This window comes from Plasmodium vivax, chromosome 7, assembly GCF_000002415.2.
Source record: "Plasmodium vivax chromosome 7, whole genome shotgun sequence".
NCBI classification, from domain to species: Eukaryota; Apicomplexa; class Aconoidasida; order Haemosporida; family Plasmodiidae; genus Plasmodium; species Plasmodium vivax.
In genome coordinates, this window is record NC_009912.1 from 100098 (window position 1) to 125714 (window position 25617).

The 25617-nt window shown below is 42.5% G+C and overlaps 5 protein-coding genes across 5 annotated transcripts, besides 36 other annotated features; 2 read left to right on the top strand and 3 right to left on the bottom strand.

Annotated features, from left to right (window-relative positions):
* Positions 1 to 42: 42 nt before the first annotated feature.
* PVX_098660 (hypothetical protein, conserved) lies at positions 43 to 8691 on the bottom strand (the record flags this gene model as incomplete). Its single annotated transcript, XM_001614532.1, has 9 exons — positions 43 to 3695; positions 3830 to 6124; positions 6532 to 6643; positions 6821 to 6917; positions 7115 to 7326; positions 7509 to 7765; positions 7938 to 7988; positions 8130 to 8265; positions 8572 to 8691. 9 exons carry the CDS (start codon positions 8689 to 8691, stop codon positions 43 to 45), a joined length of 6933 nt encoding a protein of 2310 aa, XP_001614582.1.
* Positions 4383 to 4407: a microsatellite.
* Positions 5762 to 5788: a microsatellite.
* Positions 5920 to 5955: a microsatellite.
* Positions 6708 to 6730: a microsatellite.
* Positions 6742 to 6762: a microsatellite.
* Positions 7761 to 7783: a microsatellite.
* Positions 7874 to 7902: a microsatellite.
* Positions 8154 to 8174: a microsatellite.
* Positions 8516 to 8539: a microsatellite.
* A 1194-nt stretch (positions 8692 to 9885) lies between the features above and the next one.
* Positions 9886 to 9906: a microsatellite.
* Positions 9907 to 9911: 5 nt separating this feature from the next.
* On the bottom strand, positions 9912 to 10469 carry PVX_098665 (signal peptidase, putative; the record flags this gene model as incomplete). Its single annotated transcript, XM_001614533.1, has 1 exon — positions 9912 to 10469. The coding sequence occupies one exon, from the start codon at positions 10467 to 10469 to the stop codon at positions 9912 to 9914; it is 558 nt and encodes a 185-aa protein (XP_001614583.1).
* Positions 10201 to 10226: a microsatellite.
* Positions 10470 to 11270: 801 nt separating the features above from the next.
* Positions 11271 to 11314: a microsatellite.
* A 251-nt stretch (positions 11315 to 11565) lies between these two features.
* Positions 11566 to 12823, top strand: PVX_098670 (prefoldin subunit 4, putative). Its single transcript, XM_001614534.1, has 2 exons — positions 11566 to 12353; positions 12575 to 12823. The coding sequence occupies exons 1-2, from the start codon at positions 12143 to 12145 to the stop codon at positions 12751 to 12753; spliced, it is 390 nt and encodes a 129-aa protein (XP_001614584.1). The 5' UTR covers positions 11566 to 12142; the 3' UTR covers positions 12754 to 12823.
* Positions 12388 to 12432: a microsatellite.
* Positions 12824 to 13587: 764 nt separating the features above from the next.
* Positions 13588 to 13651: a microsatellite.
* Positions 13652 to 14306: 655 nt separating this feature from the next.
* Positions 14307 to 14334: a microsatellite.
* A 120-nt stretch (positions 14335 to 14454) lies between these two features.
* Positions 14455 to 14486: a microsatellite.
* Positions 14487 to 14583: 97 nt separating this feature from the next.
* Positions 14584 to 14637: a microsatellite.
* Positions 14638 to 16060: 1423 nt separating this feature from the next.
* On the top strand, positions 16061 to 21430 carry PVX_098675 (ubiquitin carboxyl-terminal hydrolase, putative; the record flags this gene model as incomplete). The annotated part of the gene is made up of 2 exons (XM_001614535.1): positions 16061 to 20746; positions 20918 to 21430. The coding sequence occupies 2 exons, from the start codon at positions 16061 to 16063 to the stop codon at positions 21011 to 21013; spliced, it is 4782 nt and encodes a 1593-aa protein (XP_001614585.1). The 3' UTR covers positions 21014 to 21430.
* Positions 16081 to 16108: a microsatellite.
* Positions 16172 to 16205: a microsatellite.
* Positions 16412 to 16435: a microsatellite.
* Positions 16495 to 16524: a microsatellite.
* Positions 17196 to 17237: a microsatellite.
* Positions 17317 to 17346: a microsatellite.
* Positions 18526 to 18547: a microsatellite.
* Positions 18900 to 18997: a microsatellite.
* Positions 19184 to 19214: a microsatellite.
* Positions 20531 to 20557: a microsatellite.
* A 297-nt stretch (positions 21431 to 21727) lies between the features above and the next one.
* Positions 21728 to 21767: a microsatellite.
* A 136-nt stretch (positions 21768 to 21903) lies between these two features.
* PVX_098680 (hypothetical protein, conserved) lies at positions 21904 to 22731 on the bottom strand (the record flags this gene model as incomplete). Its single annotated transcript, XM_001614536.1, has 2 exons — positions 21904 to 22302; positions 22564 to 22731. The coding sequence occupies 2 exons, from the start codon at positions 22729 to 22731 to the stop codon at positions 21904 to 21906; spliced, it is 567 nt and encodes a 188-aa protein (XP_001614586.1).
* Positions 22280 to 22307: a microsatellite.
* A 7-nt stretch (positions 22732 to 22738) lies between the features above and the next one.
* Positions 22739 to 22766: a microsatellite.
* Positions 22767 to 23030: 264 nt separating this feature from the next.
* Positions 23031 to 23129: a microsatellite.
* Positions 23130 to 23673: 544 nt separating this feature from the next.
* Positions 23674 to 23693: a microsatellite.
* A 164-nt stretch (positions 23694 to 23857) lies between these two features.
* Positions 23858 to 23885: a microsatellite.
* Positions 23886 to 24211: 326 nt separating this feature from the next.
* Positions 24212 to 24258: a microsatellite.
* Positions 24259 to 24503: 245 nt separating this feature from the next.
* Positions 24504 to 24551: a microsatellite.
* Positions 24552 to 25089: 538 nt separating this feature from the next.
* Positions 25090 to 25130: a microsatellite.
* The last annotated feature ends 487 nt before the right edge of the window (positions 25131 to 25617 follow it).

Below are 25617 nucleotides of genomic sequence, written 5' to 3' on the forward strand. Positions count from 1 at the left end.
TGCACATATAGGCACACGTCTGCACGCTTACCGGTGCTCCCCTTAACATGGAAGGGAGCGGTGAAACTGGGCGACCTGTTCATCCGTAACGTCCCCAAAAACGACCCGCACAAACTTGTAAAAACCGAAGGGAGACAAAAACTCGCCACTGACAGATCGGCAGTTCCCAATGCAGCATATGGGACTGAGACACGACTTGCTCACTCCCACCTCGTGCGAGTTAATGAAAAAGGTCTGCTCATTCTTTCGACATATAGTTGTTAATAGGATTTCCTCGTTCAGTTCCTTCTGGAGGTGGTACCCTGAGCTGTGAAAATGTTGATAATTCTGGTAGCACATGTTGCTGTCCGTTTGGCTATGAGCTGTATTACCCATTTCTTTGGTACCTCGTGATGCCGCCTCTTTTTTATCATTTGAGGAGGATCCCCGTGCCAAATGGTTCGCTCTCTCCCCAGTTGTGACCTCATCAGGTATCTCCCCCTTCTGCAGGAAGTCCTCCCCCAAGTGCGTTAAAACTCCTAAGGCTAAATTTGATCCTTTAATGGCAACATGAGAATCTCCATTTTGCCCCCCCACCAAACAGTGATAGGCAGATTTATTCACATACGCCAAATTGATGACAGCGAAAATTGCCCAACATGAAGGCAGCACTATGCTAACGTTCAGGTGTACAGTCAAATTATTAATTTGCTCCTTTTTTTTGTTAAAAAGAAATAACTTTCTGTTCTCCATAGACGTGACGGATAACGCGAAGGGGTAATATTTCCTCTCTCGGTATGGATAAACGTGCACATCAAAAAAATCTGTAATTTCAAAGTGGACATACCTCCCCTTGTCTGAACCAGTGGAAGACGTAGATTTATCACTCAAAGAATCTACGCTGCCATCATTTGGGGCTGTTCTTCCAAACAGGTTCGCAAAAAGTAGGTACCAATAAGAAGAACCGGGAGAAACAGCCAACTTATCATACGCAGGGCATGCATATTCACACATAATTTCAGTGACAGATAAAGGCTTCGTCACCATTTTGAAAAAACAAATATAAGGAAATGGGTTAATAAACAAGCTACTATTTCCTACATATTTCACATCATCAAAGGAGCAAAAATTATGATGTCCTTTAAAGCAGCCATTTATAAAGTAAAATTGCCCCTTTAAAGTTCCAACGACTGTTAGGTAGTACCACCCCCTCTTCACATTCTTGACGCTGAATCCAGAAGAGTGGTAAAAGGTTTGGCCCTGCTTCTTCCCCCTTTTGTAATTCTCAACACAACCGATAAGTAGCCTATCGCTAAAGACGCTTATATGTGCATCCTTTTCTCCACTAACTAGCGAAGAAAAAGAAACATTTTCTTCTATGGGTAGGAACACCCAAAGGCATAGCGTATACCCGAACGGTTTTACTAATTCGTTATATAGGGATAAAGGAGGGTCCAAAATTAGGTTGTAAAATTTGGACAAATCGCATGCATAGCAGAGGAGGTCAGAAAAAATATTTATTCCGTAAATCTTCGGAGCGTCTTCCCTTCTGCTCACTTTTTTGAAGTACACATTGTAGCCATACTCTTCCTTATCATCGATGTGGATTATCTTTTCGCATCTCCTGTGGAGGTTTTCCCGTCCCTCTTCTTCTCCATTTGGTAGATTTGTCAACCCTAATTTGTTCCCTTTGCTGTGTAACTCTTCCCCGTTCCTTTCGTGGAAGTGCGCACTTGGGGGGTTTTTCACAGGACCGCTTTCTCCAGGACCGCCTCCCCCCCCTGGAGCAGTACCACGCGTGTACTTCGAACCCAAGCGTAGCTGATACATTCTCACTCTGTAATTCGAGTCATTGGTGAAGGCAACGACCCTCGTCTTCCCCCTTTGCGATTGCGCAAAGTACATGAAAAATTCCAACACCTGCATGCATTTGTCCCTCACATCTATGCCTTCTATTACTTGGTCTTTTATCTCCATGCAGAGGTTGTCTCCAACCATTTCTCTCCCTTTGACTTTCTTCACAATTTCGTATCTCCTCTTTATCTCTTCCTTTTTTAAAAACTCGAAGATTTTAAAAGATGAGCATAATCCTATGTTATTATTTCCAAAGCAGGAATTTCCAAATACGCTCATCTGAAATTGTTTCTCTAAATTTAGCACTTCGTGTGAGACGCTGTTCATGTACTTTCCATTCAGGTAGTAAATCAATCCGCTAGCGCATTTTGTTATATTTAGTAAATTCCACTGATTTTGCTTCACTATGGAATTTATTTTATTCCATTTGGGCGTCTTCTCACATTTTATGTAAACGCTCCAGTGGTTTCCCTTTTCGGTAGCCTTCTCCCCGTCCATGGGTTCTCTCCTCCCCTCACTGTGCAGTTGCCTAAAGTAACTGCTTAACCTGCGCTTATCACTGATGTGTATTTCTATATCCTCAATTTTGTTTCCCCTTCTCGAAATGACGAATGGGGAATTTCCTTCCACGTCACAAAAGAGGAAGCTCTTTTCCCATCCATTTGTGGCTCCCTCTCTTGAACCGATAAATAGCCACACCTCTATGGTGCACTCCTTCGGGATAACCACTGGGGGGGTTAGGACCACTAATGCATTTCTATCACGAAAATTCATTCCCTTCAAATCTCCTGTAATTCCTACGTCGCCCTCGTAACTGTTGTGGGTAAATATTTCCATTTTGGAACCCTCCACACGTTCGTAATTTACATAGTTGTGCATGTTCGTGTTCAATATATGGACACCCTCTTCGGTTAAAAAATTGTCGTCTTTCTCTTCCGTAAAATTTGTTTCTCCCTTTTTATCCCCATCTGTAGCTGTCTTTTTCCGTCCCTTCTCCTTTTTTCCTACACGTGGGAACTCCCCTTTCCTGTTCACAAATTCTCCCCCAACGGATATGACCCCTCCGTAGCAGTCAATCCTAAAATAGGTCACTTTTTCTTCATAATTTTTCAATACATGTGCATTAAAATATTCCTCCCCCATGTTTTCACACGAAATTGTGAAATTCCTTCTTTGCCTTTTTTCCTCTTCAATCTGTTTCAGTTCACTTTTGTCTAGAAATTCCCAACAGCGTTTTTCTATGCACACTGGCAAAGCGCTACAAAAAACTTTGCAAAATTGTTCATTTTTTCGTTTTCTTTTTTTTTCTTTTTCCTTTTCTTCCTTTTCTTTTCTCTCCATTTCGTGCAATCTATCTCGAGGCACCTCCGAAAAGTTTGTTAACTCCTTCACATGCAAAGCGTCCCCCTCTTTAACCAGGCTCATTAAATAATCCTTCGTGTCACGCTTTAGGTGCTCAAATTGTCCATAGAAGTCTATTTCTATAACCCTACTGCTTATGTAATCTTCTATGTTGAAAAATGCTTCCGTTGGGTCCATACCCCCCTGTTTGACTTCCCCTCGTGAGGATGCACCCCCCGCGTTGTTCTCCTCAAGTCCTGCCCACCTCTCCAAATGTTCGTAATACCGCCTCATATACATGTTGCTCCTACTCTTGTGGTGCTCCCCCCATAGATTTAAAACCCCACTGCACAGGTACTTTTCGCACGTCTGTGTGTAGTGTATACCTTTGTATATCTCACTCACATCTGCTAATAAGCAGTGTATGTAAATTCTGCAAAGTTCCTTAGCGTATATGCGGTTAAAGTCAAATTCGAGGGGGAGTCCGTCCCCCGCCTGATTGTCTCTCCTTCCCGGGGTGCCTGCAAAAGGTTCAAGTGGAGCGATTGATGTGCATATCTCATGTGAATATCTGCCGTGATTATCATCTCCCATGGGAAGTGCTTCCCACGTAGGCACACCCTACATGTGCATGTTTTGCCCCACACTTTGTTACCTCTTCTCCTGTTGCTTAAACCAGATTGAGTTTTTCTCCTATGGGTACACCCCGATAGCGAAATGGCTAGCTCCCCCGAGTAGCTCTCCATCTTCCCAGTACGGGTAAATCGTGGACCTAAACACGCTTGCTGATTTGCCGCATCTACATTGAGATGCTCTCTCTTCCCATTTATATATACATCTGTGTGTCTATCCTCGCCTAACGCTTCGGAAACTACAGTTTGGTTGTCCACCCCTCCAGGGCCACCCCCATTAAAATTGCTTTCCCCTTCTTGGCACACATACAAGTTATTAATACTGTCACAGATGGGGAGTGCCCCCCCCGTGGTCGTTTCACAGGGGAGGTAGTAATTTCCCAAGCCCCCAAAAGGGAGAATCCCCCAATAGGGCATATACCTAAAATAGTAATCGATTATGTACTTCATATATCTACATTTGGCTAGCACATTTGAAACGTGGAATAGGACAGGCGACAGGTTGTAGTTTACGTCTTGCAGGTTTCCGAAGCTGAGAATGCCCAACCCCCACGCGAAGACGATTGCCGACTCGTCGCAGTCGGTTAGGCGTCCGAATGTGCATTTGCTTCCACCCCCGTTCGAAGTTTTCTTTTCTCCTTTTCGCCTCCTCCCCAGAATGGCTAAAAATTTGTTCGTATATTTGAGAAAGTTTTTCAAAATGGTTGTCACATTCTCCATTGGGGCGAAATAATTCTTCTTTACTACCTCCAAACAGGCGTCTAAATCGAGGCTGGGGAACTCCTCCTCTAGCGTTAAGCTGATCAGCATAGACAAGCACTTCTCCGGTTCATCGGATAGACCCACAACATTTTGAAGAAATGTTACCCACTTTTTTGATATGTTTAGTAATTTGTACCTTCTGATAAATTTATTACTTTCCCCGTTTTTAACAGAGCTGTCACTTTCTGACTTGCGAGCTACTTCACCAAAGTGCACTTGAAAACTTTTGCTGTTCTTCAGGATGTTATTTATCAGTATGATGCTCCTTTTTTCATTTTTCAAATGGTATTTCTCCTCCATTTTGTTATTTCTGTTTTGGAAAATTACCACATGTTTGCTGTTTGTTTGCTCCTTTTCTGTTCCGCTTGCTTTTCTTCTTCTCCATATGGCCACCCACTTCGCCTTTCCTATCCTCCTTCTGATGCTGCTAATTCTGAACCATTTTTTATTGCCCTTCTTCAGGTTATTCCCTTTGCCCAATTTTATGAGCAGCAAGAAAATCGTGGCATAAATCAACCCATTGCATAGCACCGAAATGGTTGTCAGCACCCCCAGGAATTGTCTTGCATGCACGTAGCTTAAGAAGGTGTAGTAGGAGAGCGAAATGGTGACATGCACAAACATGGAAAAGTAGAAAAAGAACTTCTCAGTTCTGCGTTTTTTAACCAATTTGGACAACAGGTTTACCACTTGAATAAAACAGGACGGGGTGGCGGGGTGGCCTTGTTTGTCACCCCCTGATGGAGTTCCCCGTTTGTGCTCTTCTTCCCCCGCATCTTCTCCTGCTTCTTTTTCCTCCTCTTCGCCTTTCTCCCGCGCCTCACCATGTGGCACACCCATTTCTCCACTTTTTAGCTCCACCTCTTCTGCTTCTCCCTCATTGTTATCACTCTTCTCCCTGGCCACCTCCTTTTTTTTGGCCTCTCTTTTTGTCCCCTCTTCTTCCTCATAAACTGGGGACGCCCCCACAATATGCCCCACATTTCGCCTCTTTTCCAGTTCTTCTAATACCACTCCCCCCGCGCAGTCGTCACATCGGTAGACGCATAAAAATGTAACTAACGTGTAGAGAGAAAACGAAACCGCAATGACGACAAACTGAAACGTGTGCACATTATTGTTATATATACCATTCTTATGATTAACAGTTAGAGATGCCTTCACGTTGCTAAAAAATCGCTTGTGAAAAAAAAACAAAAAGAGCAGCAAGAAAATGTCATCCGGAGGGCTAAGCGTACTTACCTTTGCCTTTAACACACATAAGGCGTCTAATCTGGGAATATACTTCTTCAGAAAAAATAAAAAGTAGTCGAAATAATTAACCAACGTATTGTACAGCACGATTATCCATATTTTTACAAAATATTTTGTCCTCATTTTTTTGCACTCTAAAGAATCGTCCACTATCAAAAAGTCGCCTCTCCTCTCTTCATCATAATTACAAAAATAAAAAAAAACACATAGCCGTATTATTTCCAAGTACAGATATTCATGGTATAAAATGAAAAGCTGCGCAAAATACTTGCCACTCTCTTCTGCTTTGCTCTTGTTGTTTCCTGTGAGGGAAGAAGTGTGCGTGTCAAGGGGGGGAATTTTATCCGCCTCACCCTCACTCGAGTTGTCGCTTGGCCCATCTTCGCTTTGCCCTACAATGATAAATGGGAGGTTAGTATAGGGGTTAATGTGGAGGTTAATATAGACACATACGGTTAGACCTAGTTATGTACTCTCATACGGGTGAGAATTCCCTCCGTTCGCCCTACGCGAAACGCCAAAAAGTGACTATTAAAGAGGGCCAACGGGGAGCATATCTTTTCACCTCATAAAACTAGTAGGGAAAAATAACTCCTCCGTGTGTATAACCCCCATGATGGACCCATTTTTGTCACTTCTTTAACACCTGGGTTGAGGCATGTTACTCTGGGTGATCGCTCTCTTCTACCCTCCACTTTTCGTGCCTTACTTCTTAACAGGCGAAGGGCAATTGTTCCAAAAAGGGAGAATACTAAAAAGAGCAGAGGCAAGAATAGCAAAAAATCAACCTTCTTTTCAATCCTTTCTCCGTTTGTACCCCTCTAAAGTGAAAAGAAAAGAGTTTTTTTGAGAGGATGTGGCAGTTGTTCCCATACATAGAGGAATCTCTTGGCTCATAAGGCAGCTAGCTTCACTCCATTACGCTACATTGTTCTGTGTTGTCTCGTATCATATGATCATTTTTTTTTTTTTTCCCTCATGAGAATGTGCCGTTTTACCGCGAATATACAGTCGAGGACTTCATTCAGCGGAACTCCAACCGTGAAGAAGTGCAGCGCGTCTAAAAGGAAGTGACTATAATTGGAGTTCACGTACCTGTGTGGGAAGAAGGGAGAGGGGGTGGAAAAACCAGGATGCACAAAAAGGGTACATGAAAGAGTGCAGTTAAGGTAAAATCCAAACCCTAAACCTTTATCAACGTGTCATCAAAATGGCATACACATTTATGCGGCAGTTTGGCACAGCCTCACAAACCAACTGATTCGAATTGACCCTTTGAGGGAAGTTCCCACCTGAGGAGAGACATAAACTGCGTATATTTAACAACCAGTCTGATTATCTTCATTTCGCTTTCTCTTTCTCTTCCTACACAGGTGAATATTAAAAGGCTTAGGAAAAAGCCCAGGGCGATGAAGTACAGCGAAACTACGTACGTTGTAAAACTACAAAGCACGCAGGGACGCTTCACTGGGGTTACGAAATCGTATCTGAAATTTTCATCACACTGCAGGTGGGAAAATATCCCCAAGGGGGGCAAGGGATGGGTCACATACGGATGTACTTATATACGCATAGAACATACTTAGCACATTTATCGGTGGCGCATAAGAGAACAAACTAAATGTGCATTGTTTGGGCATTACGGCAAAAGAGGCCAACCATTTTTGTGCCATTTTTCCTTCTTACAATTTTGCACTGGATAAGTTTATTCCCCTCCAGGCAGGTCTTCCCCTCCTTGTGATTCAAACAAACGTCTTTTTTAAAACAGGAAATTTGAAAACTGTACACTTGATCGGTTCGCACGTTTCTACACAGCTCTACGTACTCTTCGCCCCTTTCTTTCGTGCACATATTTTTAAACGACCACACATTTTCGCCGTCGTCACATGATTCGAGGGCACTGCATTTTGCACACCTGCCGTCGGTGGTGTCTACCTTGAAGCCTTGCAAAATGGTGAAAAAAAAAAAAATATATATTTGCATCTGTGAATGGCTTTCAATCGGGATACCCCTCCTTCCACTTCTCCTCCTCTTCCACTTCTCCTCCTCTTCCACTTCTCCTCTTCCTAATCGCACCATTTCAAATTGTGCAACTCATTTGTTCTTTTGAGAAACCTTTGCTGCAGACACAGGCGCGAGATGATTCCGACCCCGTGCTTTTCGTGGCTGCGCAGGGAAAAGGTGAATGCACACGGGTGGGGACACATGCATGGGCGTTCTATGGCGTATAATTGGTATGCCTCATCTTATGCCTATCTCTCTCTTTCTCTTTTTTTTAATTTTCCTTTTCGCCCTTCTTTTTATTACTAGACCCGCCTGGACAATTTGTGCACACAATGGACCCCTCCGCGTGGGTGAACGTGCCAAGGGGACAGGGTAGGCATATTTTGTTGTCCCTAGAAAAGTTGTAAAACCCCTTTTTGCACTTCTCGCATTTGTGATTCTACAACGGGAGGTTGGGGGGATGGAAGTGCAGAAGGGCGGTAATGTGGGGGGCAGTGAGGACAGGTATGCATACCGGGGAAGCTGCGAGAAGAGCCGCTACACACACGCGCGCACTACTTTTGCCCCGTTTCGTCTTTACATAGGTGAGCATCTCTCCAGCGTTGCACTTGGGAAAAAAAAAAAAATGCAAAAATGTAAAAGTAAAACACCATTAGGATAGCGGCGAAACACCCACCAAATGCTGGCACGAACCACGAACACAGGGTTAAACAAGCTTGTGCAGATATTTACAACTAGACGATACCGTAACATTCAGAAGAAGTCTTCCATTCTTGCCTCCACTTAGCTTACTGACGAGCACACCTATTTCTGTGCCCCCCCTTATAAGCAGGAGGCTCATTAATAAGGCGAGTTTTACGCCCATCGTGAGAAGGTTACTCATTCTTTTTAAAAATAGGATAGAACGCATGCATGTATTATTGCGTTCACTTATGTCAGTATGAATGAGTGCCTACAACTAGACGAACCATTTTACCAACCCGTATTGAAGCATTTAAAAGCTTCCCCCCTTTTTTGTCCCATATTTCTACCTGCACACAGCGGGGGTGCCTCTCCGGGGAAAGAATAAAATAAGAACAGACGAATCGACAAACATGCGCATGGGTAGTGTGCGCCTCATTATTGTAGCTACCTACCCGTTAGAATATTTCCTGCTATTCACCTGCACCATGCACCTTGTCTGTCTCATTGGTTGCCACTTTATCGGGGACGTGATATGTGTTTAACAAATAAAAGCAAAAAAAAAATTGTTCTATTTTGTACGTAACAATTTTGTAAAAGGGGAAAAAAAAAAAAAGCCCGGCAAGGAAACAGCACATAATGTACCTACTGTGCAGTTTTGCAATCTTGCAGTATTGCACTCGTGCGGTGTATCAAAATAGGGGTGCACTGGAAGAAATTAAAAAAAGCAGTCATGTAATGGGCCACAGAGTGGGCAGTAAAAACGATGACACCGCTCCTTCCCTAATTAAACGCGCAGTGTTGGCATGTTCAAACGCACTCCGCGCGCGCGCACGTACACAGAGTTAACTTTCCTTTGCTCACAGAAATGTGCATGCGTTTGGTAGGACTCGATGATAGACGACATTCACCAAAGCAACAAAAAAAAGAGAGAAAACGAAAAAGAAAAGATAAAAAGGAGAGATAACGAAAAAGAAAAGAAAGAAATGCAATACGATGTGGTGCAACACACTGCCGAGTAGGATAGACACTCAGATCAAAATGGAAACCACCTTAGGATAAAATTACGTGAAAAAAACAGCCACAAATGTGTGCACACGTGCAACACAGCCATGCACAGATATACACACAAGAATGTAAAATAGGTTACCCCCAAGGTGAGTCATCCGTATTACCCTTTTACCACATTTTCGATAACTTAAAGATGGTGCTATTCCCTTCAGTAACTGATTTGACAGGGAGGTTTCTCCATCGGTTCGTCCTCATCAGCGCTGTTGCGTTCCATCGCGTCACACAATAATGTACGTACGTATGTATCTATGTACATATCTACGTATGCACACATGACTGTGAGGTTTCTCCTACTACTACTACTGCTGCTCCTCCTCCCCCCCCTCGAGGGGGTCACTTGTCCGGGTAATACAACGGATAATTGGCCGACAAATTGTCAAAATACTCCGCAGGCAATTTGTACGAAATTTTGGCACCCTCATAAGATCGGGACAAACCAACAATGGGCATATATTTGTAACAGACTTGTAAATTAATATTATTATTTCTTAACCCGTTATTATAATCTTTAAGGGAATATTTGGTGAAGAAATTCTTGTGGGTTTTTTTGGCCATTTTTTTATTGGTTATTATGTAATCCTGTATGATAACTTCGTTTTTTACCTTCTCTGGCGTTTCATACGTTACTAGCACATACAGAAACAGCTGCTTCAAGTTCCAATTAAATGCTTTGCTCATGTCATATGATAGGTCTAGCGACAACACAGCTTCGTCCCCTTTTATGTGCCGGTTATACACCAGCCTCTTCACACTTTTTACTTTTATACTCGTCGACATTTCTTTCTCGTCGAATAAATAAAAGGAAGTTCCATAGTTGAAAAGGCACAGGGTAAAGAAGCACAAGGCCATGGAATAGGAAAGGACGTTTAGCCTATTCAGCACGTTGTCCATCGTTTCTGCTTCGTGTAGGGTATGCGGAGGGGGAGTTACTTTTGCTCTGCTTCTTCTCCTGTGCGTCCTCCTTGAGCGGATTGGACATGCACTATGGATCTTGCGACTTGCACTGTGAATATTGCAGGGGCCTTCCCTTCTGTGCTTACCTACCCTGTGTGGTATGCGGTGGTATCACCACTCCTCGGCTCACTTCCCCTGGCGGGTGGTATTTCCGGGCTGGCAAACTCCTTCACAAGAATAGTGAAACCACACTAGCGAGATTAGCCTTGTAAATAAAGCGCTTTTACAAAGGCTTGTACACATTCATATATGCTACACGGGGGGTGCTTGCTCCAAACGAAAAATGGCTGATGGGAATGCATAATAGGAAAAAAGAAGAGAAAAAATCAGGCAAAAATGGAAAGGCACAGAAATGTGAACCAATTTTTTTTCATAATGCTAAACAGAAAAGCAACTCATCTGTTTTAACTGCGATTCTGGTATGCCTCTTCGCTCGAAACGGAGAGTTTTTTTTTAAAAGGCCACTGTGTGGTAAGCGTATAGAATTTTCTTAGGCATATAAGTTTAGTTTTACCTGTTCATTTAAGCGGCTGTACATATGCGCACCATTTTACGTACGTACAAAAAAGGGGGGCAAATCCCAGAGAGGCCAAATGCAGGAGAAAGGCTTTACTGGCGGTATCCCGTAAGTCAAAAGCGCGCACTTGGCAATCTTCTCAAAGTGTAGCACATATAGTAGCTATCAACTTGTGTAGCAAAATAAATGCGCGCAGCTTCGTATGTAAAAGAGATGCGTGGGAGGCGGTGAGGGTGATCTGATGCGCTACTGCTCCATCGATGAAAACGCGTTTGCGAAGAATCCCCGGAAGCGTCGACCGGCACGCCGCGCATTGGTGCTATGTTTTACCGCTTCTCATTGCCGATTTTCTTCCCCGCCATGCACTCCTGCCGTACATTTCCGCCTCGTGCGCGCCCAAATTACGAGAAGGCACAACGCAGAGGGTACGCGACTCTCCTTCGCTTTCAATTCCCAAACCGTTTGGCAACTTCCCCGCCCTGAGAAGTTTCTACATACATATGTGCATACGTTAAAGGGAGCGCAAACGTATGTACATACGCGCTGTTAAAATTGGCGCATTCCAGGTGACACCTTCGAAGAGGAGGAAGAAAGGAACAACCCTCACGTATACACATAAGCATACATACACGCATATATATTGCGCACCTGCGGAATGGCATTTTTGAAAAATAAAATAACAAATCGGAAACGACTTTTTTTGCGTCCCCCATGGGGCACATTTTGCTACATTCCATTTTGTTTATCTTCCAATTAGCTCTCCCTGGAAAGCTTGCAAACGTCCCAAATCTGCCAACAATTCCTAACCTTCCAAAACTTCCCCTCCTTCCAACACTTCCCACCCTTCTTAACGGAAGAAACGCGCCACGTTTTGAGAAAATACAAATGACAGGAGCAGCACAAAAGTGTGAATAACCCAGGGGTCAATTTTTTTCCTTTTTAATTCCCCCCAACCCCCCTAATTGTGAAGCTTTAAAATATTCAAACAGTTATGCACACGTCGTCTTCCTCCCTGGACTGAAAAAACTGCCTCACAAGTATTTGACACCCCCTTTGAGCAGTTTCCCCACGCGCTTCTCCTCTCTCCATCCAAATGGCGAATATTAAAGAAGCGAAATATGACCTGGGGTTAGACATGACTGTAGAGGATCAGAAGAAAATAGGAAAGTTCACCAACCTACATTTTAAACAATCGGTTTACGAGCAAAAGATAAAATTAATGAACGAAAGTATTTCCAATATTGACGCATCGATAGACGAAGTTTCTTTGGTGTTCGATCCGCAAGATGTTATGTTGGGCATAGGTACGTGGCCCCCTCCAGGGTCACTGCATATCTATGTGTTCATGCGTGCGTACGTTGAGGCGTTATCGCATTCGCTCACGGGTAGTAATTCGCGTCGCTGGTTCCGCGCCATGCCGCTACCCCCGGTTTATCACCATCAGCAGCAGTAGCAGCGGCATAGTAGTAATTTCCCTTTAACCAATTTAGCCACTCCCCACCTCTCCCTCTGCACTCCTCCCCAGGTGACTGCTTCTTCAGCGTCGACACCGAGTACATGGAGAAAAATCTCGAGCAGGTAAAAGCCGAGGAGAAGAAAAATTTGAGGAAGTTGGAAGCCGAATATAAAAATATGCTAAGTGAGAAGCAACAATTGAAAACGGAGTTGTATGCAAAATTTGGAAACAGGATTGACCTCAACTGAGAGGTGTCTCTTTGCCCAATTGGAGAAGCGTGCAAAATGGCAGCCACAGGACTGTGTGGCACCCTAGTCGACTTATTTTTGTTGAATTTTTTTTACAAGCAAAACGTAATTGCGAGGAGTAAATAGAATACCCGTAGGATGACATATTTTTTTTTTTTTTTCATCTTCTTTTGTGTATATAAGAATTGGCGAAGAGCACCGTTGTGGCGATGGTGGGTATGCAGATTTTATCTTGGACAGAGACCACACCCATGTATACATGCACGCACACATGCTTCTGTACATTGCACAACCGTGTAAATCTGTAAAAGTGAATGCCCCTACCTTCCGACAATTAGGGACCCTTTTTTTTTTTATAACCCGGTTGGTAATACGACCATTGTTGCCACGCACGTGAGCATAAGCGTGGGTAGCGGAGAAATTTGTTTTGCCGTTTTTTCGTTCCTTTTGCGAAATAAAAATAGTTTGATTTTTGCCCTCGTTAAGATGTCACGCGTTTGATGCGATTTTTTTTTCTTTTTTTTTGCCATTTCGCGCATATTGACCCTCCCCCGTGGAAAAAAAAAACGAACACCCCAAATTTCGCAGCTATAATGGTGCATCCAGTTGGCAATTTAGCAGCATCTTACGTGAGTTGCCTCTGTAGAGGGGCTCCCTACACATACAAACAGGAATAGTCTGTCTTACCCAATGGTACAACCGCATGTGCAACAATTTCGCGTGTTCACCCTCCCCTAAGAAAAGAATTCCCTCCTTCTTAACTGGATGGACAATCAGTTTATCATGCTTCTTTTCTTTTTTCCACCCAACGGCCAGAAAAACAACCTTGTGGGGAGCACATAAAAGGTAAAGCCAGTTGGCTTCGCATACGCTCATATGTAGCACGTACATATGTGCACGTGTGCTGCATGTATACTTACCTACGCGCATCCTACACGTATTCTTTTCCTTTTCTCCCTTTTTTTTGTCACCACGGCGGTGAGGCGACGCGGGTTGGGGAATGATCAAACTGCACATACGATCAGAAAGAAAAAAAAGCTCAACGGAAAGCCGATTCACAAATGTAGGCTTATCACCAGGTGGCCATCTTCTACAACTTTTAAATTTCCTATAACACATTTTACGCATTAGAAAGTTGGCTTGTCCTCTTAGAAGTCGACCCACCCAGGGAGGCTAGCAGGTACACTCTACCTAAACAAACACCTTCAAACGTACGTATATAAATTTACCTACACATATATGCACCTCCGTACGTACATGCATTGGCGCAAAAGCTATAAAGTAAATTCGTAATTCTTTAAACGGAGATAAGTGCGTGCCCGTGTGCTCCAAACACGTGCACTTCTACAAATAATAGTTATATGTACTTGTGCGAAAAAGGGTAGAAATTTTTTTTTCTTTTTTTTTTAAACCTAGAATGAACCAAGTATCATCTACCACTAAAATGGTGTATTCACTCATTAGGAACAGAATTAAAAATGAAAAAATGCGTACAGAGAATAAATTAAGAAAGCAGGCAGTAACGGGTTGGTAATCATAACTATATACTTTTATAACGTGTACAGAATGGTACATATAAAGAGTACGCTGAATAGGCGTCACATTATATTATACCCAGTTGGTGAACGAACAATTATTTTTTAAAGATATGCTATATTGATTTAATTCACCTTAGATGAAAAAAAAAAAAAAAAAAAATTTCATTGAAATGAAATGAATTGAATGAACTAATCGTGGTACGCGCCTATCATAAGAAGAGTAGAAACGATTGCCATAAAAGAAAACAAAAGAAGCGAAAGAACGCAAAAGAAAGCGAAAGATAGCGAAAGCAAACGAAAGGAAGCGAATGCAAACGAAAGAAAGCAAATGCAAACGAAAGAAAGCAAATGCAAACGAAAGAAAGCGAATGCAAACGAAAGAAAGCGAATGCAAACGAATGCAAACGAATGCAAACGAATGCAAACGAAATGGGATTGCCAAAGCGAAAAACTTTTTTCAATTTTGCATTTTTCGTTCACTGTATGCGTAAATAAAACGAAACAAAGCAAAGCAAAGCAAAATCTTACAAATTATGCAGTCAATTTTTTCCTTTTTTTTGAAAAAATAATTATTTTAGTAAAGTTCTTTCTTCTAAAAATGTAATTTCTACCGAGGTGAAATTTTTAGTTATACATCGCGCGGTACGTAAGTACATATTTTTACCCCGTCAACGCTGCACTCTTAGTACATCACCATGGTACATAAAATTCGCGTAGTTACATAATTCGTGTTGCCACAAACACCCGCCCTTCACCAAACGGCTTCTTCGCCACACGCGCCTCTTCACCACGCCCGCCACTTCACCAAATCGCTTCTTTACCAAATCGCTTCTTCACCAAATTCGCCTCTTCACCCCCCACGAGCATATTTCCATAAATGGTCCCGCGTGCACACCGCAAAGTATCAAACAACTATGTGTACATCACCATACATATAATGTGCAACAAACGTTGGAGAGGCGATCAAGCTGAAGGAAGTTCCTCTTCGCGCAGTTTGCTATGATTAGGGTGTAGCGAGGTGTGTGTACGTCTGTACGTACGTACGTGTTTGTATGTGTCACTGTGCAGCTGTGTACATATCTTTGCAGGCGCGCACATATCTGTACGGGCGTGCATGTAACCACCTTGGGCATGCTTAAATGGCCATCTTCCCCATATGCGCAACCCTTACAACAATTTTTAAACCCCCAATTTTAAAAGTTTGACATTTTTTTTTTGTTTCCTTTTCGAATTTTTAATTAGCGCGAGTTTATTTTACAAGGGAAAAGACTAATTCGATTATTTTTTCATGGTGCACCGCATTTTATCTCCCCTCATTTTATCTCCCCTCATTTTATCTCCCCTCATTTTACCTCCCCTCATTTTACCTCCCCTCATTTTATCTCCCCTCATTTTACCACATTTCACCTTATTTTGTTGCGTTTTGTTTTTTTCCCCTTTTCATCGTTCTTCATTTTTCACGAATAATTAAATAAATCCTTTCCTCTCCTGCCCTGTAAGACGCAGCGGAGACAGCCCAACCTGCGAACACAGCTGTACACGTCCCTACACTCCAACCAGCACACACATGCACACCTGTCAAGGTTAAGCAGACCGACGGAGGAATCCCACCTGATTATGTACACTTTTATGTGTATGCCCAAATTGTTACAGCTCTCCCCTTGATTACCTATCCCCTCTGAGTGCTTCCCCCGCTGACGACGCACCGGGAACAATTCCACCCACTTTGCAAAAAAAAAAAAAAACTGACGAAACGCCCCTTTTAAATAATGATTAAAGACAACAAGCTAACCATTGAAAACATTAATTACAAGTTAATAAATCAAGTAAGTGTACCAAATGAAGCCAATAAAATTTGCGAAATAAAGGAGTATGCAGACAAAACTGCGAGCTATTTAAACCCCGATGCAACATTTGAAAAACCAGCCTATGGGTTAAAAGATTTTATGAACAAAAGCCATTCGGCTGATTCGTTGGAGAATGGCGAAATAAACCCTAATAATGTTATCCTACAGAAGCAAAGTGCTAATTATGTAAATAAAGCTAGTGGAGAGACCTTTAACGAAATAAATCAGCGGGGCTCCAGGAGTAGTGGCGCCAGTTTCCATGCAGATATAAACGATGACGTTATGTCGTATGTCAACAACATAAGCAAGGAAATAAACTCCAGTAGGGATTATGAAATCGGCACGTGTAACAATTTATCCGGTGTGCACATCCTAAATGATGCACACATACACGAAAGGGAAGGCGTTTGGGGCGAGGTCCCCGCCAGTAAAGTTAAGTTAGCCACGCTAAACATCGATGGGAGTGTCGGCAGTGCCGGCAGTGCTCAGAATGCCGCGCCCAGTTTAATCCAAAAGTGCAACCGGGAAGGAGGCCTCGATGAGCGTAGCGACGGGAATCGCTCTACCAGCTCCGGCCGGTCGAATAGGCCCTCTGTCGAAAGTATCAACAATGTGGTGGACCCTATAGCGGGTAAAAGGATCATCACGCCTGGAGGGGCTAAATCCCCAAGTAGGCATGCCCACAATGAGTGTAAGCCCCCCCCCATGATTGAACAGATATTTCAAAAAAGCAAAAGTGAAAACCCTGTGCTGAACATCACCAGTGTTCACAACGAAGTTAACGTCGTCCCTACGCATACCAAAGAGGAGGCACAAAAGGGAAACGAAAACGTAACCCCAAAAGGGAACAAATTGGAAATTTTTAAAAATTATTCACATTACGAAATTATGAGTGTTTTGTGCACTAACTGGAATAGGGGAAAACCTTCAGAGTGTTTTCCACCCCCAGGCGATGTACCCCAAAGTGAGGAAAAAATGAACGATGAGAAAAATAAAAATGAAGAGAACGACTCGGCGAAGGTAAAAGTATCCACAAATGATGGTATGTGCCCTCCCCAAAATGATCTTTTCCAAATAGGTGCCCATTTAGAAAATCCCAACGGCGCAACCCAAAGAAGGGAAGAAATTCTACAGCTACTTCTACACAACGTAGAAAAGAAAGAGCTAGATGACATAACCAAAAATTTATCTTTTCTGAAAAGAATGCAACAATATTTTTATCAGAAATATATTAACATCAAATTCCCAAATGATTCAAATGACTACCACTATTATATACACCTGGATTGGTTTAACAAGTTGAAGGCCTTTATCTTCACGCCAAATGGGGAATTCCCAGGCTGCATCACGAACTATAAATTGTACAACGATGAGGAGGCAGCCAAGGAGTCGGCCGATTCGATCGATCAGATCGCTCCCCATATGCTGAACAAAAAAGACATGAAAAGCAATTTGAAGGAGGGGAAAGATTACATATGCACCAATCAGTACATGTGGCGATTTTTACACTTCCTGTTTAGGGGAGGGCCCTGCATTAAACGAAATAGCAACAATATATATGACCGTTATGTGCCCATTTCAAATCCTGATCTTATGAATAAAAATATTATCTATTTGATGGAGCCCAAATACGTGGAGAATTTATTTTCCACTTTTAACTATTCGAGTGAGGAGCTGTGGAGTGGCACTACTCACTCGAGGGACAATTCAGACGAAGCGCGTAAGCCGCCTACCGATGGAGTGTCACCAAGTGGTCCTTCCTCTCCGGCTTCCCCAATCACTGCTCATGCTCAGACCGCTTCCTCCAGCGAAGCGGCTAGAAAGCACCGCACCAAACAGTGCGCACACAACTATTACGAGTTCTTGCACTTTTACGGGCTGAAGGAAAAGGACTACAGCTCTTCCTTTTTCCTCGAGTATGACCAATCCAATCTCAGAAGCATGAACAAAATGATCGATTTGAAAAATAAAAATTCGTATGAAAGTGTTTACTCATTTTACTCGAATGAAAATGACACCTTCAGCGACAGTGACATTCTACACAACGCCCCTGGCGCCAATAGGAAAAGTGACCCCAGTGAATTATCAAAAAAGGAGACCCCTTCAGAGAAGGAAAAGAATGGCAATAATTCCAGTGCGACTTCTGGTCCGAATCGGACTGAGGCCACATCTCTGGAGAGCGTGGACGCGGCCCGCGGCATGTTGTCGCCCAAACATCTCGCAAGGAACCTGAGCGACCACGTGAAGAGCGCCCCACTGGGTGATAGCGGCGGTGGTAGTAACAGCGGAAATGGTGGAAGTAGTAACGTAAATGGTGGAAGTAGCAACGGAAATGGAGGTAGTAGCAACGGAAATGGAGGTAGTAGCAACGGAAATGGCGGCAACAACGGCAGCAGTAACAACAGTAGCAGCAACAACAATAATAGTAGTAACAACAACAACAACAACAACAACAACAACAACAACAACAACAACAACAACAACAACAACAACAACAACAACAACAATAACAATAACAGTAATAACAATAATAATAAGAATGACGCGCGGGAGGACCCGCAGAAGGACCCAAAGAAGCGCCAAGAGGAAAACCGGGAAAACCGGGAAAACGCGAATGACAGCGCGAAGGAAACCACCCCCAGCAGAGGCGTGAAGAGGGAGAACCAGACCAACAACGCCACCTCCTACTTCGGCCCCAAGGCGAGCATCGGCGCGCCCAACATCCTAAGCCCCAACTACACCTACAAAAAAAGCAACGCAAGTAAAGCCAGCAGTAATAAAGGTGGAAACCCAAGTGATAATCGGCCTAACAGTTCTGGCAAAGTGCTTTTAACCCCGCCTCCAAAAAAGAACTCCCTAGGCTGCCATTCCTCAAACGGAAACGAAATTTACAAGTCGTGCGAAGAGTACAATGCTGACAATGGGGAGGAGGCATCCAGCAACGGCTATTTGACAACCACCGAGACGGAATCGAAGGGCACAACGGACAACAGCGTTAAAAGTGCTACCAGTTCACCCAAAGAGAAAGATGAGCGGAAAAGGGATGACCACAAAATGAAGAAAAAGGAGGATGCGGAAAAGGGACCAGTTGGTAAAAATGAAAATAAACAGAGAAGAGGCAGCAGCTGTAGTCATGCCAGTGTTGGTAGTAGCGGTAGTAGCGCAAGCAGCAGCAGCAGTGGTAGCGGCGGCAGGAGCAGCGCCAACGGGGCTATTCCCAAAAAAATCTCCACGGAAAGGAAGGGTGCTACTGCCGATGACAAAAGGGCAAAAAGGAGGGAAGAATACGAAAAGAAGTTTAACAAAAACAAACATCCAATCACTGCTGGTGCGAACAAAGTCCTAGACAGGTTAAGTAACACGCTGAACACCGCCAACTTAATGCTGAAGGGACATAGTAGCTATTCCAGCAACAGCAGCAGCTATTGTGGGAGTAGCAGCGGGAGTAGCATCGCAAGTAGCAACAACAACAGCAGCAATGGAAGTAGCAATTTTAGCATTCGAAATCATGGCGTTTCGAACCGAAGCATGTACAACGATAAGGAACGAATGAAAAATATGATGGCACCCAGTAACCCCAAAAGAGAAAGCGAATTCAACAACAATAGCCTCAGCATCATAACGACGAAGGAGCACCCAGCCGGAATTGTTAATTACTCTGCTACTTGCTACATCAACGTGGTTCTACAGTGCCTATCTGTGTACTTTAAATTAATATATACCCTACAAAATTACGTAAGCGTAAAATATAAGAGTATGAATTTTTCAAGTGAAGATACAGACAATATGAATTCCTCATTTATAAACAAAAATTTCTTTACCAATAGTATCCCATTTAACCTCTTTGGAAATAATAGTAAAAAAAAAGATGAATGTCTCTTGCTAGCATTATCACATAAACTATTTCAACTAAGCAAAATGCACAACAAGGGAAAAGTACTCAATGTTAATAAGCTACTAAATTTGCTGAATGATAAATATTCTTACCTCTTTGAATATAATGAACAGCAAGATTGCCATGAGTTTCTTCTTCTCCTTTTTGATTTCATTCACAATATGATGAAGGTAGTTGACGAAAAGGTGGACAAAAATAACAAAATTGATTACTGTTTGAAGAAGGAGCAGTCCATTATCTCAGATTTATTTTTAGGCTTAATTGAAGAGAAAATTACGTGCTCTCAGTGTAGCTATGTGAATTATGTGTACCAGACTGTGTACAACCTAAGTGTTAATGTCTTCAAAAAAAATGCAGATAATAATTTAAATGATAATTTGGTGGAGTACTTTAAAAAAGAGGAAGTAAATTCTACTTGCGAAAAATGTAAATGTAAGAAGATGTTTAAACACTCCTGTGTTTATAAGCAGCCGAATGTTCTCATCGTTCATTTGATTCGTTTGCTGGAGGATGGCTCCAAAATCGACAACCCCATAAAATTTGACCTGAACAACTTTACCGTGCAAAACGTTTTGAAGAAAAAGAATGGCCAGTACATTGAGAACCCCAAGAAGTACAGCTTATGTGGCGTTATAGTTCACCGCGGGCTGAACTCGAACTACGGCCATTACATCTGCTACACCAAGAGGAGGCACTCCAATGGCGCCACTGTGGTATGGCTGCAAGGCCAGCCGAGCGGCCCCGTCGACCTGTCTGCATAGGCACGCATGCACACACATGTCCGCTTATGTCCAATTGTGCGTGCCCCCACGGAGCGATCGCCCAACCGAACTTTCCCCGTTTTTTCAACCCCTCCCCCTTTTTTTTTTTTTTTTTTCTTTCAGTGGTACAAGTTCGATGACAGCATAGTGACCGTCGTGGACGTTTCGGAAGTGGAGTCCGCCAAAGCCTATTGCCTGTTCTACGAAGCCGTTAATTAAGTGAAGTGAAGGGTTAACCCTTTCCCCCGTTAAGGGAAGTTCGTCTCCCCGGTGTTCCTCGGTTGTTACGCTATCTACATTGTTGTGTTGTGTTGCGTTGTGTTATGTTGTGTTGTTTTTTTTTTTTTCTTTTTTTTATAGTCCTATGGTTAGTCGGCTCCGTTGCTACGAAGCAGTTCCACCGCACCTCAGCAGCGCAGTTCCACCGCCGCTCTACCGTTTTAATGCCCCCCATACACCTGTCTTATGCCGCCGTTCACCCCCCTTCATTTTAAATTTACATTTTAACGTATTTCACTCAAACCGCATGTTAAACTTGTTTATTTTTTTTTTTTTTTTTTTTTTTTTTATGACTTTATTTGAATCCTTTCCTTAGCAACTATTTTTGATAACCCATCATGGGTTGCGGGTGTGCAAAAGGAGGCGTGGAGTGGTGCCAAAAATGAAGTACTGAAAAAGTGTTCTTCTAAAAATGGCAACTTTGTTGTAGACTTTAAAAAAAAAAAAAATACATGAAAAAGAGGGACACGCCGCTGAGAAGAAAAAAATGCACCAGCGCATTTTGATAAAAACATCGCAAAGCGAGACCACGCAGTGCAGCAAAGCAAAACACTGTGGCTCTGTACTGCCCTACCGCTGCAACGCTGCAATGCTTAACTTGAAAAAATAAGGGGAAAGACAACTTGCTATTCGGGCAAAAACAATTATCATTAATACGCGCACGTTAAATCTGCACGCGCGAAAAAAAATGCACAAAGTGGTACACCTTCCTGTTTGGAATGACTTGGAAAAAAAAAAAAAAAAAAAAAAAAAGTTCACAATATGCTTGAGATCTGTGTGGGGGGCGTCCCCCCTTTTCTCGCTTCTCCATTTCGTTTACCCCTGCCCGCTCAATAAATCAACTTCTCATTCACGTTCTCGTTGAAACTCTCGTTAATGTTTCCCATGTTCATGTTTTCTTCATTCATGTCGCTTTCGTCATCCTCCTCGTCGTCTCTTTTCGCCTTCACGTTTACCTTTATGAGGTCCCTAAATATCTTGGAGAATTTAAAATGCGGCATGTGGCTACTCTCTATATGGATATCTTCCTTTGTTCGCATATTTTTAATGCATCTTTTTTTTCTAAAAATGTTGTAATACATTCCAAATTTGTGAATGTAAATTTTTTCGTTGTTTTCCAGGTGTTTGTATATGTTGTCAAATATTCCGTTCATAATTTTCTCCACTGTCTTTTTGCTTTCCTTCGTTTCCATGGAGACTTCCTCGATTATCTGCTTCTTCGTGATGGCCTGCAGGGGAGGGGGGGAGAAGGAGAGGTGAAGAAAGGAATGAGGGAAATGAAAAACGGGAGAGCAAAAGGGTGCATACTAAAAGGGGGCACAACACGGTCGAGACATAAAATACAAAATGGTGTAGTAACGCTACTACACATCGCAGCAAAAAAACTGGTTAACATGAGAGCAGTTACACACAGGCGGCGAAATGGAGTAGAGGGTGCTCCTGCAGGAGTGACGCTGGCACCCCGTAAGAGTGCCCCTTTCCATTTTTACCTGCGAAATGGGAACCTTGGAAGAGCTCTGGTATAGCGCATTCTTGCTGTACGTGTTATTGACCCCCAGTTTGTTGTTAATGATATTATTCTTGTGGACATTAATGAACGCTCGGCGTGCATAAGCAAACTCAAAGGCGAAGAGGAGCAAAAACCATATTATGTGCATTTTTTCTGAACAGCCGTTTCGAGATCTTATACCTTACTGTGCTGAGCAAGCGGGCACATAGGCACATAGGCACATACATGCATGTGTATGTACGTTCAGATATGCACAATACATGCATATACGTACATGCGTGTATACCCCCGCGCGTATGTTTATGCTCCTATGCTTCGATACGAACGTACATATGCGTAACGTTTCTTACGAACTCATTATAGTGGCAACTGCTTATGGGGGAAAAACACTCATGTGAAACTTCAGCGCACGTTCTCGTAAGGCCCTTTCCTCCTCACTCTTGTTAATGCATACGTTTGGGGATGTGTTTACTCAAAAGGTGAGGGCAGAACGGCACATTATTGTATATACGTAAAATGTACGAAAGAAATGCCTATTTATTCGGAAGGTACATACAAAAAGCGCACATGCAAAATGTACTTTTAAAAAAAAAAAGGACTAAACTGCGTTGAGGGTTGCAATTCCTGGATCGACCGTAACCACTTTACAAGCTTAACATTGTTAACAATAAAATGTTCGTTTTGCTTTATTCACGCTCTGTGCATTCTTATTTTCAAAAGGGAAAAAAATGGAGAAGGTAAAAAAATAAAATACCGATTTGGCTCATCACAACCGTTTCGGTTCACTTGTTTTTTATGCCTTCATTTTTTTATCTTTTTGCGCCTAGAAATGGCGAGAATGCTTTTTTTCTTATTTTCTTTTTTTCCCCGTTTAGGTGCCACAAATAGTTACACAACGAAAGGTGTTTCAAGTGGGGCACATCAAAAGGGGCTCTTTGCACTCCCTTAGGTATGAACACAGCTTTGCTCATATTTACGGAGTTTTATTTCCTCTTCCATGCATATATCCCTGCGTTTGCTACTTTGTGAAAGGGCTGCAGCGCGAAAAGGATTTTTCTCCATTATTATGTTATTTTTTTTTTGTTTAATTGCCCCCTATGGCGCAAAGGAATGCTCCAATAGGAACGTAAAAATCTTTCTCCCCATTTTGGCACATATTTTATCTTATCGCAAAGGAGATAATGGCGAAATGATTACTTTCTCAGTTGGGCAGTTCCCCACACAGACTACAACAAAGCACAAACGGAGTGCCAAGAATGGTCCTATTGTTAACGCTTACTTTTTTAATTATACCCGGTGTGGCAGTGCACACTGCGTGTGTTAAACGTGCGCTACTCCTTTCACCGTTAGGGGGTCTCATCCGACAGAAATTCACCGCCGTACGCCATATGTCACCTCTTTTTTTATTTAAAAAGGAAGGAAAGCTCACCTTCGCATTGGCATTTTTCTCAGCCCCTTATTTTGTGGCACAAAAAGCACGTTCATTTGGGCCGCTTCAACTGTAAGGGGTACCAAGCCGTATGCAGCAATGCCCCAATAACACCAGCAACAGTTCCGCGTAGAAGTCTACCCCTTCTCCACGCCACTCCTTTTATGCGCAAAACATTGGCAGGGTATCGCCATAACGCTTTCCCATCCCCAATTGTAACACTATGCACATTTTACAAACTTTTCAAAGTGAAAACATTTAAGTGAACATTAAAAAATGATTGGCAATTTTTTGCAAATATTTTTATTTTTAACAATATGCCTTTCGAATGTTACGCAGAAATGCAAAACGTACCGTTTTAATGTAATACACCTCGTGTAGTTGTGCAAAAACTAGGAGATAGTTTTTTTTTTAAACTGAGAAGTGAACATCTTCGCTAAGATGGGGCATAATATCTCATAATTATGCCAATTGGCCGGTACGAAGTAACATGCGTTAATTTCTCTGTCTACCAATTCATAGGTGTCTCTTTTTGTAACCCTACATCGGTGAGGTCCACCCCCGGGGGGGGTCCCTTCCTAACCCGTGGCATAGATATTGTTTACGCACATGTAAAGATACACACGTGCCTGTGCCCACTCCGCAAAACGTGACACCCCGTGCAGTACTTCCCCACGTTGTCTTTTTTTAAAAGCACCTTTTGTAACCCCGCAAATGCTGTCTTTTTTCTCCCCCCCCTTTTGTTCGTTTTTCATCGCATAGTCCAATTAGCACACAGCGAGCATAACTGGACAAGGAAAAGTAACCCCGCGTTATGACGTAGGATCCTTTTTTACTTACCCCTTTGTTAAAAGGACCTTGCTGTGGGTAACCTTAATCCGTGCGGCATAACATTGTACTATTCGCCCATGAAGAAATATTAACCACGTTTGCACGCCCCCCGCAAAGCCCCTCACATTGCGCCATCTTTTATTTTCTCCAGCATTTCAAGGAAGTACATTTGGAAAGTACTTTACTCACACGCTGGTTAGTATCGTTTATTATGCTTATTATTATAATTATCGTTCGCTACACACTTTTCTCGCACACTTTTTTTTTTTTTTTTAACCCCTATTTTTCTTGCATATTTTTAACTTCGCAACTTCCGTTTACTCCTCGTTGACGTGAAAAATTTTAAAAGATGGTCTGTGTCTAAACCTTTTCACACTCACAAAAAAAAATAACGGGTAAATAAAGAATATATAAACAAAATGAAAAAAAAAAAAAAAAACACAATTTAGCGAATTCTTATGACCCTATTTGAAAAAAAAAAACGTAGATGTGATGCTAGCAAAAATGGGTGTAAACCTTCGACAATAAAAAAGGGAAAGCAGTATCGTCAATCGTCACGCATGCCACAAAATTTTCTCAGCAGTAGTTTACTTTTCTGGCAAAAAATTTTTTTTAAATGATATGTAGCACAGGGAGCAAGCGCATGTAAAAGGCAGAAGGCAAAAGGCTGTTTTCTTTTTTCTCCTTTTTCTTTTTTTACGTTACTTTTTTTTTTTCAGTACAGTCGAATAACTGTACATTAAGCACACGTGTACCTTGGCGTTACTCCTTTGG

Coding starts and splice junctions, on each gene's coding strand:
- PVX_098670 (XM_001614534.1), top strand. CDS start 12,143: ATGGCGAATATTAAAGAAGCGAAATATGACCTGGGGTTAGACATGACT. Junction 12,354..12,574: donor AGATGTTATGTTGGGCATAG/GTACGTGGCCCC, acceptor ACTCCTCCCCAG/GTGACTGCTTCTTCAGCGTC.